At 44.7% G+C, this 15,879-nt stretch overlaps 1 protein-coding gene across 3 annotated transcripts in view; it reads left to right on the forward strand.

Annotated features, from left to right (window-relative positions):
* Positions 1–9,624: 9,624 nt before the first annotated feature.
* The window catches only part of RGS10 (regulator of G protein signaling 10), a 36,218-nt gene continuing 29,963 nt past the window's right edge, over positions 9,625–15,879 (forward strand). The window contains exon 1 of one of the 3 annotated variants that reach the window (XM_075935363.2): positions 9,625–10,437. In XM_075935363.2, the coding sequence (XP_075791478.2) occupies positions 10,389–10,437 (49 nt within the window). In that variant the 5' untranslated portion in view covers positions 9,625–10,388. Of the gene's footprint in view, positions 10,438–10,480; positions 10,979–12,469; positions 12,608–15,879 lie in introns of those variants that run through there. The other 2 variants (XM_089780197.1, XM_006111395.5) reach the window with 2 other exon arrangements.

Below are 15,879 nucleotides of genomic sequence, written 5' to 3' on the forward strand. Positions count from 1 at the left end.
GTGATGAAAATAAGGATAACACTCCAAAGAAAAAGAAACAAAAGTATACAGCTTCTTATGAAAGAAAATTGCCGTCGAAATTATTGACACATGAAAAATTTTCTGGCTGGCTAGTAGTTAGTAAATACAACTCAGGTAAAGGTTTCTGCAAATTATGCAATTGTGAACTTGCTGGTAGTTTAAGTCAAATTTGAAAGACATGAAAACACAGAAAAGCATAAAAAAACCCTAAACTGTACAAAACAAACTTCAAAAGTAACTGACTTTATGAAACCTGGTCCATCCTCTATTCACTCAGCACAGATAGCAGCTGCTGAGCTTAAACTGTGTGGATTTATTGCAGAACACAATTTACCTATAGCCCTTTTGGATCATTTGCCTGGCCTTGTTGCAAACATTTGTTCAGATTCAAAAATAGCAAAGGATATCAAGTGTGCTAGAACCAAAGGAACATTCATTTTTTCTAATGTGATCGGTGAATATGACTTCAGTAACCTAGTATCTAAGTTGAAGGTGACAAAATGTTCTCTTATTATTGAGGAGACAGCAGACATTTCTACTGTCAAACAACTTGTTCTGGTAGCTAGACATTATGATACTGATGTTCAAAAAACAGTGGACAAATTTCTAACACTTTTAGAAATTAAAGATGCAACTGCTCCTGGAATTTATAATTGCATAGAGGCATTTTTTAACAGTAATGAAATCCCCTTTGAAAACCTAATAGGATTTGCCAGTGATAATGCTAGTGTTATGATGGGAAACAAAGGAGGAGTCCAGCATCTCTTAAAACAGAAAAATCCTCATATCTTCATACAACCTTGTGTTTGCCATTCATTGCACTTGTGTGCTTCTAAAGCCTGCCCTGCACTGCACTGCCACATTGTTTAAAAGAGTTAGCCAGAAATATTTTTTCATATTTGAGCAATAGTCCTAAGCGCCTAAATGAATATAAAGAATTTCAAACATTTACAAATACCAATCCTCAAAAAATTCTCCACATTAGCTGCACAAGATGGCTTTCCCTTGAGCAAGTGGTGAAAAGAATTTTAGAACAATGGCCTGCACTTTTATTGTTCTTTACATCTGCTGCATTAGAAGATGGCATTCCTATGGCTTCAAGAATTCTAGAGGGATTACAAAATCCCATTACAAAAATGTATTATGCTTTCTTAACTTACATTTTGCCTGACATCAATAAGCTCAATTTGGAGTATCAAGCAGAAACATTTAGAATTCATAAGTAAAGGAATTGTATTAATACTAGTGTTAAAGGGATTCTCAGTAATTTCATCAAGCGAGAAATTTTGAAACCTAATGATATAAGTAAAATCAATATTAATGATCCTTCAACATATCTCAGGATAGATGACATTTATTGTGGTGCCACTGTAGAAAGCATTTACCTGGATAATTTAACAAAAATTTCCTGGAAAGAATTGCAAGAATTTTGAGTAAAAATTTCTATGCCTTACAAAGCAGATGTTTCAGCGCTTTTTATCTTGTGAATTGTTTGCAAAATTGGAGTTGCTTGAAGCGTTGGACCCAGCTAATGTTATTGAGGGAAGGCCTAAATCAATTATCCCACTAGTTATGAAATTTTCTAACCTAGTTGATGAAGAACATTATGAACAAATAAATAAAGAATGGAGGGAGCTGACAATGCAAGATCAACCTCCAAATGCTGAAAAAATGCCTGAAAAATTTTGGTTTAACATATCTCAAGAAAAATGCAGTGACAAAAATCGCTTCTCTCTGTTGTCAAAATTTATGATCAATCTTCTTTTATTGCCTCACTCTTCAGCAGCTGCTGAAAGAGTTTTCTCCTTACTCAACAACATTAAAGTTAAAAATCGCGCATCTCTGAAAATGTCCACCTTAAATGCATTAATAAGATCTAAATCTTTACTTCAAGACATTAACTGCACGACGTGGAATCCACCAAAAGAGCTTTGTGATAGAATGCAACAAGAAAGATGGTATAGTAATGAAGCAGTTGATGAAAAAGTTCTCTTTTAACAAAATATAAGTTAAGTTGAATGTATTTCCTCCATTTCGATGTTTTAGTAAGTTGTAATGTAAGTTAAATGTATTTTTTTCTGTTTAAGATGTTTTATAGGGTTTATATATTGATGTTTAAAATTTGGTATGTTTTTGTGTGTTTTGGTACCTTTGCGTGAAAAGTTTGGTACTATTACAAATAAATTTTGGCAGCCCTGGAGGGGGAGCGCCGGAAGGCATACTTATGTGCTGATATAGTGGCGCCACTCCAGGGGGCAACCTGCCGACGCTATGGGTACTGCTAGGGGAAAAACGCTCTGCAGAACTGTGCACGTGGCGCGCGCACACCTCACTCGAATGGACAGGAGCAACACATCTCGAAGAACAACAGTTAACAGGTAAGTAACTGTTCTTATCTGTAAGGCCAGTAGAAATGCCTGTTAAAGCGACTGAAATTTCATACTTTTTGATGTATTTATAGCCTTAGCTACATAATTAACATACACAGTTCTAAAAATGTAATCTTTTTCAAGTCCTGTTTGTCTCATTAAGCATAAAAATAATTTCTTGCTCTTGTCAAGTGCTCTTATTGGACTTGGAGTACTCTGCCAAGGAGGTGTCAGGATCATTATCAATCAAATGGAGGAAATTGAGGCACAGAGGTGAAGTGATGAGATCCTGTATTACGAAAATGACATTTCTAATGATCCTCTTTCAGCAGTGGCCAATGCTAGCTGTAGCACCCTCATTTTCAATTATACTGCAAGGGGACAGAAGTACATCTTCAAAACCACCTAGATTGCATCATTTGTTCAAAATCAAAGCTAAAATATATGAATCTGGCTACCTAAGGTTAGGCCCTTAAATCTGTGTTGAGGCACCTACATAGAAGACTGGATTTTCAAAAAGCTCCCATTGATTTCAGTGGGAAGTGTGCATGTGTGGGGCTGTGTGGCAGCTGGCGGCTCCTCCAGGACAAGGGAGTGTGTGTGTGGCTGGGACTGTGCAGCGGCTGGCAGCTTCTCTGGGGGAAAGGGGGACCTGGGGCTGTGTGGCGGCTCCTCCAGGAGGAAGGGGACGTGGGGTCAGGGCTGCATGACAGGCATCAGCTCCTCTGTAAGGCATGGGGCCGGGGCTGTACAGAAGTCAGCAGCTTCTCTCAGAGGAGAGGGGGTGTGGAACCAGGGTTGCATACCCTGGCCCTAGCCAGCGGTTTATCTGGAGGGGAGGAGGGCTGCCTGGGCTCTGCCTGGCTGCTCTTCTGGGGGAGGCTGATATTGGTGTCCCCCCCCCCCCCCGCATCTGGTGCTGTAGCTGAGTGCTGCATTGGGGATAAGGAAACCATTTACCTGTAGCCAATGACAGGTACTATTTGGAGCCCAACCCCTGCTGGCCACTGTCTTCCTCATGTGGCTGCCCCCCTGTGGTCACTATACAGTATATCTGCCTTCCATGCTCGCTGCCCCCTGTAGTCATGGAGGAGCATAACTGTCCCTGTTCTTGGACCCCTTCCTTTCTGTATTAGGGAAAACAGTCAGATTCCAGGCACATCCCATTTTCCTGTCACAGCCAAAACCTGACTTGGCTTTAAGTTTGGCTAAGAAGAAGCTGTATACCACATTTGGTGGCCCGCACTCCTACTAGTTGTCCTTGGCCACCTCCCAAGTTCCTTGCTCTCCTCCAAGCAGCGGGGAGTCTGTGCTGCTGTGAAGTTTGAACACCAGCTCTGGCTTGGGATGGGAGGGCGTGCGGTGCAAAGGTCAAGAAAGCCCGACCTTTCCAGCCAGACCCAGCTCCCCACTTGAGTCTGCCCCCAGTGTCCCTGAGAGCTGCCATGGCTTCCCACCTGCTACAACCGGGTGGCACTGGGACCCCGTGCAAAGCTGGGACATCGCCGTGGTGGAATTGAGTTCCCACCCCCACATGCACGCTGTTGCCGCTCTGCCCACCCTGGCTCTACCAGCAGGTAGTGGGGGGTGGGGAACCACAGGTACTGGGGGTGGGAAACAGGAGGGTAGGTGGGTATGTGTAGTGTTGGGGGTTGGTGGGTGATGAGGGTGCTGGATCTGAGGGAAGAGTAGGGTGGGGGGCAACGAGGCAGCAGGGGGTGGGGGCAGGCCGCACCCCAGAGACGGTGCTAGGGAGAACTGGCTTTTAAGCCTGTTCTCTCCATCATCGGCTCCTGTCTCCCCCTCCCCTTTGGTGCCTCTCATAGACCATGAGATCAGCGAAGACTGCTGAAGTCCCCGTTCACCCCCATGCACCCTGTGGTACTTCTGCTTTTGAAATGTACAAGAGGGCTCTTGTACATTTCAAAAGCAGAAGCGAGGACAGTGGGAACCAGCACCAGTCTCCACTTGCGCCGTTTCCCTGCTGTGCCTCTGCCTCCCCTGTTCCCACAGAGATGGTGCTGGTGGGAACTGGTTCAAAGAGCCCCCCACCCCGTATCGGCTCTTGCTCCTCCCCCCACTTGCTGCCTCTCTCTGATAGAGGCAGCAAGCATGGGGGAAGCGACTAGTTGCTAACATCCCTACTGCATCATCCCTTGTTCTTACTCTCTCCCCACCGGCCAGACACCCTACTCCGTCTGCTTCTGTACCCTACCTCCCACCCAGAACTCTCACCCTTACCCTCTCTTGCCCCCCACCTTCCACCCAGCTCTTGCACTCCCATTCCTCTCGCCAGCAGCCCTGTCCTGCACACTGAATAGCTCTTTTTTTTTTATCCCCAACCCAGAGCCTAAGGGGGTCCACAAAATCCACTAACTTGGGAACCCCAGAAAAGTAAAGCTGGCCTATGGGAAGCCTTGAACCTCAGTCCTCCCTGTCCCTTCCTGTTGCCCTGTACAGCTGGAGCACCAGAGGAGTGAGGTGTCTCAGTTGGGGCCACATTAGTGAGGGTGGAGGGTTTTTGGAGGAAGTTTTTTTGCTTTTCACTTGTTTGGTCTCCAACTGAATTTTCTGTGGGTCTTTGGTCCCCATCCCTGCCATAAATAAAGAAAATTATTGAAACCTTTTGTGATGGACATAATGTAATATTTTACTTTATTTAAAATGAAGTTTCATAAACGAACATGATAAAGTGAAAAAAGCTTAATCTACTTAATAATTTAAATGAAATTATTCTCTGTAGTTGCAGTGCTAGCAAAATGGCTCAGGCATAATTATGTAATTAATGCTGAATTGCCATTAGCAACTGGTGGTCTGCAGAAAGGTTTGCATTGAGCCAGCTGGGACATGGGCCCAAAAATTTGAGAACCATTGGTTTAGAAGTTCTTGAGCATACAGATTCATGGAGAGAGAAAGACACAAACTCTCTCTCTATAGATAGATAGATAGATAGATAGATAGATGTGTTAAAAAGATAAAGCTTTTCTAAATTATTTATTTTAACTACTCTTTTATAACTGAAGCTTTAAAAAAAATTCCTCAACTGTGTTTATTTCTGTTCTGTCTCTTGCCCAGCTACAAAAGATTGCACAATAAATAGCTATGATATGGCACACAACTGACCTAGGAAAATAAAACAGAAAAGGAGATTTCTCAACACCATGAGCGATGACCAATTAAATCTCTCAGGCAAAGTGGCGCAATGCATTAGTACACAAAGCTTTCAATTCCATCGGCCTTCGCTCAATTTTGACATTAGACCTCAAACTAGTGTCTATAGCATACAGTACTAGTTCTGTGCCACAGTCAGTGTCTAGTCAGGAAAGACATAGAACTGGAAATTACAAGAGTTGCATGCTCGGTATACAAGGAAAAAGATTTCTCCTCACTGCCTATCCTGCAAAATCCATCTGTGCTCTGTAAATCAAGCTATCTTCATTCTGTATCATTATCACTAAACATAAAACATCTAAAGCTAAAATACTGTCTACGGTTATACCAATGCAACCTGGTGCACTTCAGAGGGCTTGCACACTTCTCAATGAGGACAGAATATAGACCTGTAGGATTCTTCACTATTGACTACAAAGCAAATTAGATGTAGTTGATATTTCTGCTGGGGCCACCTATAATACCCAAATATCTCCACTGATTACAAGGTGTGACGTAGTGGGGGTACTTGCTGGGCTGTGGTGACCTCTGCTGTCTGGAGCAAGACCCAGCAGGGAAAACCTTACTATGCAAAGGTGACTCCATACCGGTTGAACCAGCCAACCCCCCATGGGGAGAAACAAAGGGAGGTGGAATGCTGCCCTGGCGGGGGGCAGGGCTTGGAGAGGGGAAGTGAGTTCCTGGCAGGAAAGCAGGAAAGAAGGAACTGGGGAGGGGGCTGGGATCCCCCCATCTCAAGGGGGCACTGAGGCCTCTTAGCCCCAGTTCCTGTAACCAGATTACATCTGTGCTATACTGTATCCTGGAGGAGCAATAAACCACCCTCAATTCTACTGGCTGGTGGAGTCTGTATGTGCCATTTCAGGGTGCAGGAGACGGGGACTCCCATCGCGCCGTCACACAAGGGACTTTGGAACTGGCTGTTGATAGGGGAGCAGGAGCATAATCAAGCTTACAGTTCCATAGCTGTGTTGACTCTGAATGCTCTCATGGATCAGATGTGTGATAGGGGGCGCAGATTTGTGATAAATTAGAAAGTGCTATTGAGAGAGAGAGAGAGTCACTTTTCCAAGTAGAATTACACTTTGTGGCTATGAATATTAATATGAAAATGAATATCTTGTAAGAGGAAGGCTTTAAACGGATGGAAAGAATGCTTCATCATTGAGATGTGCCAATCAAGTGTGGAGGCAAAGCAGTGGGTTTTGTCACCTGGATTGTTTAGAAAGGTACCATTACAGCTGATAAACAGGAAGCAAGGTACTTGGTGTTTGGACCATCTGGCACACATTTAGGTATGAGTGTAGTTGGACAAAGTGAGGGGTAAGCACCTGTCTCACATTTTAGACTGACAGTTGCACAGAAATTGCAATTATATTCTAACTAGAAGATTTATCTGGTGGTGATCTGGTGATAATTTCATGGAGGTTAGGTCCATAAAAGGCTATTAGCCAGGGGATAGAAACGGTGTCCTTGGCCTCAGTTTGTCAGAGACTGGAGATGGATGGCATGAGACAAATTGCTTGATCGTTGTCTTCAGTCTACCCCCTTTGGGGCACCTGGTGCTGGCCACTTTCGGCAGACAGGCTACTGGGCTAGATGGACCTTTGGTCAGTCCCAGTACGGCTGTTATGTTGCTTGGGTCCTTAACTAAATTTTTGTTTTTTTGGAAATAAAATGAAAATGCACAGGCCTCATTTAAATCATTGTTCTGGGATGGGGCTGAGGATGAGGGGTTCAGTATGCAGGCTCGCCTGGGGAGAGAGAACAACCCCAGCCCCCTCTCACTGCAGCAGCTTGGGACCAGGTGACAAGCACCTCTTCATGACCACTGCAGCTCCAGTGGGCACAGCTGGGAGAGGGGTGCAAGTTTCTCCCCTCCCCTCTCCTCCCCCCCCTCCCGGGGCAGGTCTAGGTTCATCTGCCCCCCCTGCACAACTCAGAGTGAGTAATGCAGCAGACTGTGCAAGCCCTCACTCACTGACGAAGAGGAACAGTCAGCAACGTTCCTGTATGAACAGGGGAAGAGAGAGGGAACTTAAGCACTCCCTAAAAGGCACCTTGAGGGTAGAAGGCTCGGGTTGAAGCAATGGTGAGACCTGGTGATTCAGTCTCTGGTTGTATGAGAAGCAATCCCATTCCAGGCACATCCCATTTTCCTGGCACAACCAAACCTTTATCTTGCTTTAAGTTGTGATCGATAGTTGTGAGGAATATATATTCTAAATGTGGTGGTCCTAGCGCTTACTGTTCACGAGGAGTTCCTGAAGAGACAAACAGGTTCTCTCAAATACAGAGACTAGAAGATTTACCTGGCGTTGCTTGGATCCTTAACTCAAATAAGTTTTGTTTTTCTTCATTTAAATCATTGTTCTGGAGTGGGGCTGGTGAAGATGGGTTCAGTATGCAGGCTGCCCTGGGGAGAGAGGACAAGCCCAGACCTCTCTCACTGCAACAGCTTGGGGTCAGGTGAGAAGTGCGGCTGCTGTAGCTGCAGTGGAAACAGTTGGAAGAGGAGTGCATGTCTCCCAGCTGTTGGTTGTAGTAGTCAAGGCAAAAGGCCTATATAATACAGGCAAATCATTGCAGATAGCAGGTAAAAAGCTATGATTTGTGTGGCCAAAGACAGACATAAATATAATTACTTATGGGCTGCGTCTAGACTGGCAAGTTTTTCCGCAAAAGCAGCCGCTTTTGCAGAAAAACTTGCCAGCTGTCTACACTGGCTGCTTGAATTTGTGCAAGAACACTGACGATCTAATGTAAGATTGTCAGTGTTCTTGCGCAAATACTATGCTGCTTCCGCTCAGGGAAAAAGCCCTCTTGCGCAAATGCTTGGCTAAAAACCATTTTGCACAAAAAAGCCTCGATGGCGAAAATGGCGATCGGGGCTTTCTTGCGGAAAACCTCGTCTAGATTGGCACGGATGTTTTTCTGCAAAAAGCGCTTTTGCACAAAAGCGTCCGTGCCAATCTAGACGCTCTTTTCAGCAAATGCTTTTAACGGAAAACTTTTCCGTTAAAAGCATTTCTGGAAAATCATGCCAGTGTAGACGTAGCCTTGGGGTTACAGGAGTTGAGTAAGAAGTCTTGTGCTTGACAGTATTTTAACATTATTTCAAAATAACTGCCTGCTGTGTAGAAGTTGGCTAAAGTTATTTCAAAATAACACTAGTTATTTTGAAATAATGTTGCTGTGTAGATCAGGGCTACTCAACACATGGCCCATGGGCTGCCTGCAGCCTGTTTGTTTGCGGCCTGCGGTCTGGTTTGGGTTTACGTGGGACTCAATATGTGGCCCATGGGTGAGATCATTTGAACATGGCCACCACTGGGACTGTGCTCCACAAGTGTGAGGCATCTCCCAGGTGCTGTGAGCAATGAAAGATGCAAGTGGAGGGGCTGGCTGGAACAGATGTGTACAGGGTGTCAGCATTTCTAGCCCCCAAGGAGGAAATGCCAGGAGCACTGGGGCATTGTGGGAAGTGCTGGCTGCTTAAGCTTGTGGGCAGAGCTTGAGAAGTGCTGACTGGTTCATGCTGGCCATGTTTGGGTCCAAGTGCCCTGGCTTAAAGCTTAATCTTTGTATTCATGTCCGTCAATGTCAAAAGTTACTGACACATATGTTTGCAAGTATATTCAAGCACACTTGATTTGCAACCCTGGGCATGTGCTGTGAGAACTTTGAAAGCCCCAGGGGCCACAATGCTAGAGTAGCCCTGGTGTAGATGTACCCCTCAGTAGGAAAGACCTATGTGAAAGTCCTGCCGGTGACTTGAATTGGCTATACATGAATTATCGAGACCCCCCCCCCCCCCTTTGCAACACAGCGAGGAGGGTTTTCCGACTCACCCCTGTAGCCTTGCCATTTGGACTTGACTATGTTGTTCAGGCTTGAGTCTGTGATTTCAACTGTGGCAGGCTGAAGCACTTAACTTAGCAGTTCTAAAGTTTGCAACGACGAAGAGGCCACAACACAGAAGGGAGGGGGGGAGAGGAAGTGGGAGAGATGTGCGAAATGATTCAGTAACACGCAGAGAGCATCCCGGGCAGGCCTGGCGCTGGGAGAGCTGAGGGGGGCAGGGGAGGAGGGACAGTGCTGCTGCGATCCATGAGATCCTGCAATAATTCAGACACGAGCCACGTTTGCTGTGGGCTGTAATCGTGCCTAACTGTGGACGGGCTTCTCCCTCCCCGCTTCCTGCAGAATCGCGCCCTGCATCGGGGCCGGGCGCTGCTGGAGGGGGGCGGAGGAGCCTGCAAAGCTGCCCGGCACATGTTGCTCGCTGCACGGGAGGGAGGAAAGGGGCCCCGCTTGCAGGCCCTTCGCGGGATCGGGTGTTTTTAAAGGCTGGAGTAGGACAAGGCAGCAGCTGCGCCTCGCAGGCGGCTTCTAACCGCAAGGAGCCCGGCGGCAGCGGCTGTGCGCGGGCGGAGGAAAGAGGATGCGCCCAGCCCCTGAGTCAGCGCCCGGAGACAGACGGGCAGCTGCCGAGAGCGGGCGGGCGCTGGGGCTGTGCGCGCCAGGGCGCCGCCTAAGGGAGCAGCCGGGCGCGCAGCGAGTGTACGCGGGGCGCGCAGCCCGAGGCACAGGGCGCTTCGCAGGCATGGCCGGGCGCCGGCAGAGCGCCCCGCGGGAGGTCGCGTAGGAGCAGCCGGGAGCGCCCACGTGGGGCGCCTGCCTCCTGTCCCCGGGGCGCCCACTGGAAGGGAGAGCGCTCAGCGGAGGCCCTGCCCATTGCGCTGGGGAAGCGCAGGGAGGGCGCCTCGCCGCGGGACCCGAGGGCGCGCAAGTGGGGCGCAGCCCCCCCCCCCCAGCCCAGCGGAGATGTTTAACCGGGCGGTGAGCAGGCTCAGCAGGAAGCGGCCGCCGTCAGGTAAGGCGGACTCGGGCGAGCCGGGACCCGCGTGTTGGGGGGCACCTTCATTCCGGCGTCAGGCTTAGCGCGCTCGGGGGGCGTCGGTGCCCGGGGCGCGAACAAGCGTCCTGGGATCAGCACCAGCCGCCCCAGGCAGGGCATGTGCGGCCAAATTGGAGGGGAACCCCCCTCCGGGGCACCTTTGTCTCGGTGCAGATCAGCCCCCCTCGGAGAGCTCAGCTAGTCCCGGCCCCGCGTCGCAGGGCTTGGTGGTGTGCGCGCTTTCCAACCAGAGATTAACCCGGAGCTGGAGGTGCTGCTGCTTCTCCAGACTCTCTCAGCCCGCGGCCGCTTTTAGGCCCAGGAAGCTCGGGCTGTGCGTTGAGAAGTGTCAGCCCCTGCGAGCCACGAGCGGCTTCAAGACCAAGGGGAAGTGTAGCTGAAAGAGGAAGGATGGAGCTTGCTTTTTTTTTTTTTTCGCGTGTCTACAAGATACAGCCCGCTGGAGCGGACTCCGGAGCCCCGCTTTGGTTTGTTCTCTGGCTTGTTTTGTCTGCACGTGAGTCCCAGCTGCGAGTCGGGTGCCCTAGGGAAGGCAACTTCTGTGTAAGCAGCGGTCACAAACCCCTGTGAAAGTAACAGGGCCAAATGGCATTAGGTGCAAACAGAGCGAGAGTCACAAGTGTGGAGCCCTACAGTTTCACTGAGTTCACTTTGAGTTGCAGGTACTCAGAACCGATACAGGCCAAATACATAAAGGCTCATTCAGGTTTCTTAACCAGCTGCATGATACAGATGAACACAAAAAAGGTATGCTGTCTGGTTCACTGTAACCACCTGATTTCTTTTTTACTGACTTTCCTGTGAGTTATTCATGAACAATGACAGCTTTTTAACAAAGTTTAGTGTCACTGGAAAAGTCCATTATAATTTCTCAGAGTATGTAAGTATGCAATTTTAAAACACATTAGCTTTCTAATTCTAATGTGTTGGATTTGATAATAGTTATAAAGTCATCAACATATGCAATTGCTGAAAGCAGATGTTAAGAGTGTCCTATCTGAAACATGTATTTGGATTTTTACAATGTTCAGATAGAATGCTATTAACTAGACTTAAGCTTCCTGAGTACAGGGCATTATTGATTATTTGTATTGCTGTGGAGCTGTCCATGGCTTATGAGATGTTTAATAGCTCTCAGGACAAAGCGAACTTTAGTGGGAAGGGTCATACATCTGACATTTGTGTTTGCCCTCTCTGACACAGATGGAGACAACTCACATAGCATTTTATATCTTTATTTAACTTTTAATGCTTTGTATGCTTCTGGTCTATAATATAAAATTGATAGGTTATATTTTAAACATAGGATTCAGAAACTGTAATTTAGGTGTAACATAGTCTTTTCCATTGTAGAGGCTCTACAGGCGAGGGGTTCTGTGGTAGCTTATACATCAACCACATTTTTGATTACATTCTCATTAGAAAATCTGTGTTACTGATAGTCTTACTAACCAGACAGAACCTAGTTTGACTTTTAGATCCCAAGCTGACTTTGGAAAGCTGTCATTTAGAAAGACCATCTTCTTGCATTTGATATGGAAGTCACTGATGCGTCATTAGAGTGGAGCCCCACAATGCCATTTTCACAGACATGCTTTCAGATTATTACAGCACTTTAATACAGAATATTTTACAAGAAAATTTCACTGACACAGCAGGTTGAGTGGCTCCAGGAAACAAACATAACATATGTTATTCTGTATCAAATAATTTGGATAAAAATAAACTCAGACTCCTGGGTAGCAGTATTACTTCTGGAATGTACAGTAAGATTATGAACATGCAAGTTCCTCATTAAAGCCTTCTTAAAAAAAATTGAGTGTGACTTTTCATCTAGGTTGGTTTTTTTTTTTTTTTTTAAAAAAAAAAGGTTATATGCTTGATGAATGCTTCCAGAGATGCTACAAATGCAGAACGTTCTTTTAATTTCCTTCCGTATAGTTAAAACTAGAATCCAGTTGCCATCTGTTGTTGGAGACATTGAAAAGAGGATGTTAAGGTTTGTACTTTGAACAAACCAAAAGAGGGGAAAGACCACTTTTTGTAGCTCTTGGTTCTTTAATATACAGCAGCTACTAGAAACAGTTGATCTGTTGGACTCAAGTGACACCTGGATACATGGAAAGTAAGGGGTTTTTCCCTTGTTAAATTGAACTGTTAAAACCAGTTTATCATTGTTTTATATCTTGGTTTATTAATTCAGGACTGTTGCTTACAACTGGAAAGACATTCTAATGATTACAGATGCAATGGATTAGAAGTACTTTTAAAAATAAAAAGCCCATCTGTCAGTATTCAAAGTTTTTCAAAGGACCCATGCCTGATTCTGTGTGAAGAATGTATGTAATGTAATCAAAGTTCTCTCAGGATAAATTTATGGGAGAATGAGAAGGATTTTTTAACTGGTCTATGGATTGATGCTATTTATTTAAACACTGTGAATAAAGGGGGAAAAGCTATATATAAGGTGCTGTAGAGGTTCATACCTTGGCAGATGATCTCTTCGTGTCTACTGTCTTTTGTTAATAACACCATATAAAATATACGTGGAAAAGGATAAGCAAAGATCAGGCATTAAAATGGCTGATGTAACAAAGTTTTGTAAGATGCATTATTTTGTTTGATATGTTGCCGCAAGGCACAATTTATTGAACATTTGTTTTATGTCCGTGGTTGTAACACTTGAGACTAATTGAGTAGGCTTTTCCAAAGTGCCCATCTAACACTTAGAATTCAAAGGGTATTTGTGCTGTTAAATAAACAAGGAATGTCTGAAGATATCACCCCACATACTGAATCATTGTATTACCTGAAACAATAAGCACATAATACTAACATTTGGTGGTTTCTTATGTTTTTTGTCACTCTCTTTTCAAAGCAAGTTCTAGATCCGGGAGTTCTGATTTGTTAATTAATGTTGGCGTGGAACTTGTTTGTATAATATAAATATTTGTTTTTTAAGATACTGATAGTGTCAAGTGTGGTAGTGAGAACATTTTAAAAAATTACATTTGCTTTTGGATTTATCATTTATAAAAATATTTATTTACAAGGTGTTTTTGCATCTTGTGTAATAGTATTCTGTGATGGTAAAAAATAGCTCACATAGGATTCTTCACTGAAACAATGCTGCAACTAGTGTAACTGCCAAACATTCGCTTTTTTTGTACAAGTAACTGACTGCTGCGCATAATATAAGAAAATGCATTGCGATCCAGTAGTCAGTGGAAGTTTTGTTGCAGTAAAGACTGTATGGTGGCATCCTGTGCACACCCATGTTGCAAATGTTTATAATAGTATTTTCTGCACCTATTGGTTCTGTTGTCTGTCTAAAAAAATGTGTTTTTCCACCAAAAGAAGAAAGATTACATCTTTATCTACTACCATACATTTTATCTTCTTCAAAAGTTCAAATGAGAGAGCTCCCTTTTTTCTGTAGCTCCTTTGCTTTTTTTACTGGTGCACATAATTATCTGCTGTTTTTAAAAAAGAAGCAAAGTAATGAATGTTGTTTGGATAGTCAGTACTGGTGACACTGGCGAGTGTGCAGTTTCTGGATGTAAACTATAGGACGGCATAATTGCAGGCCTTCTGACAGAATAAGATGATCTTATTAATGATAAGAAGAGGGATAACGAAGGATCAGTGAGCATATTTCAAGTACTAAAATATTTCACCATTACCTTCTAAAACTAAATTGGTTTAGAAGAATTATGTATAAATAACTCTACAAGTGTGATTTTTTTTTTCAAGACAGCTCGGTAGAATTTTTGTAGATAGACATGTAGTGATTAGTCTGTTGGGCAAGGTCAAGGCGAACCTTTTGCTTATTTGAAGACATATTCTCTGTATAGTGCACACAAATTTGTTGAATCAGATGAATTTGAGCAACTGTGTGTCAACTGGAGAGCCATGATCCTGTTAGGAACAATTCTCATACTAGAAATAATATATGTCAGTGCCCAGTAACTGAGATGAAGAGTGCCTTAGAACTGCGTACAGCAAAATACAGATCTACAGTGATTCTAAAATCATCAGAAGTATTTTGGCCTGTTTTCCCACAGCCTTGCACCTTGTGTAGACATTTAAACGTATGCAGAAGGTGAAAGGGCCATTATTGGTTACGTATGCTATTGAAGTGGCAATCTGAAAATGGAGAACCATTGTGCTAAGCTCTGGGCAGCACAGTATTGGATTGTCTCGGCCCTAAAGGGCTTCTGTGAAAGTACACAAGAAAGACAAAGGGTAGGAAGAAGAAGTAATATGGATGCAGAGTGAACATTGGTGGTCTGCAAACATCACGTTAGTGCCACAGGATTTTTGGGAGGGATGGGGAGAATGGAGGAGCGGGTATATATTTTTTTACCTTCATTTACATCTTTAAAATTCTTTGTGTTGTCTAATGAGGAGGATAATAGTTAAATGAAAAGACAAAATAAGGGAGAGAGAATGCTGGAGGATTGGGCAGGGGGGAAGAGAGGAGAGAAGAAAGCACGGGAACTTAGTAGGTGGGGTGTGGATACAATGAAGAGACTCTGAGTTGAGAGGGCTAGTATTGTAGAAGGCAGTCTGATGACACTGTACCTACAGTTGTTCCTTCTGGCTAGAGAATTTCTATGACCCGACCCAACCCCACCAATCCATGCCCACTCGGGGGAATTTAGCATTGTCATTGTCACCAGACTTGTGTGATCATTGTGTCCTGTCCTTGCAGAGAGGCATCATGTGGGGAGGAAGCTCTTTGCTCACTCCCTCATCCTCAGGGCAGGACAAAATGTGGTCTGTCGTCTGATATCCAGCGAGGTCCTGGAAAAACAGAAGCACAGTTCTAGCTTGGGAGTCTAAACTTAGTCTGATTCTGAATCTGCTGAGAAGTGAATATCCATATTGCTACTCATCTCTCAAGTTATATGTTTCTGCCATGCTTTTGAAAAACAAACAGACAGACAAACCCAACCATTATAGTCCATTTTGCTTAGTAGAGCAAAGAAGACCAGACATAAAATCAAACTCCCATATAGAGTATATCTGAAGGATCTAGTTCTCCTCTGCTCCAGTCGTTGTGTAGTCATTTACACTTGTGGGTGGAAAACACTGCCATGCTGATTTAGTCATCGTCAAGGCTTTTTTCCCCACTCTGGCACGATGAATGCAAAAGTGGGGGCCCACAAAAGTACCCCAAAACCTTATCTTTGCAGGCTTTGGTATAAAGCTTCCCCCCAAAATCTTAAAAACCTAGATGTTGTGGATAAAAATCCACTGCCATCCCCCAAGTATTGGTAAGAAAACCAGGGGAGAGATTACTTGGGAAATCTCAGCCCTAAAGTAAAACAAGCGACTCCTCGCCACTAAAGTAAAACCAGGACACACAAAAATTAACCAATACTAGGTTAATAA

The sequence above is a fragment of the Pelodiscus sinensis genome, chromosome 8, assembly GCF_052426305.1.
Source record: "Pelodiscus sinensis isolate ZL-2025 chromosome 8, ASM5242630v1, whole genome shotgun sequence".
NCBI lineage: Eukaryota > Metazoa > Chordata > Testudines > Trionychidae > Pelodiscus > Pelodiscus sinensis.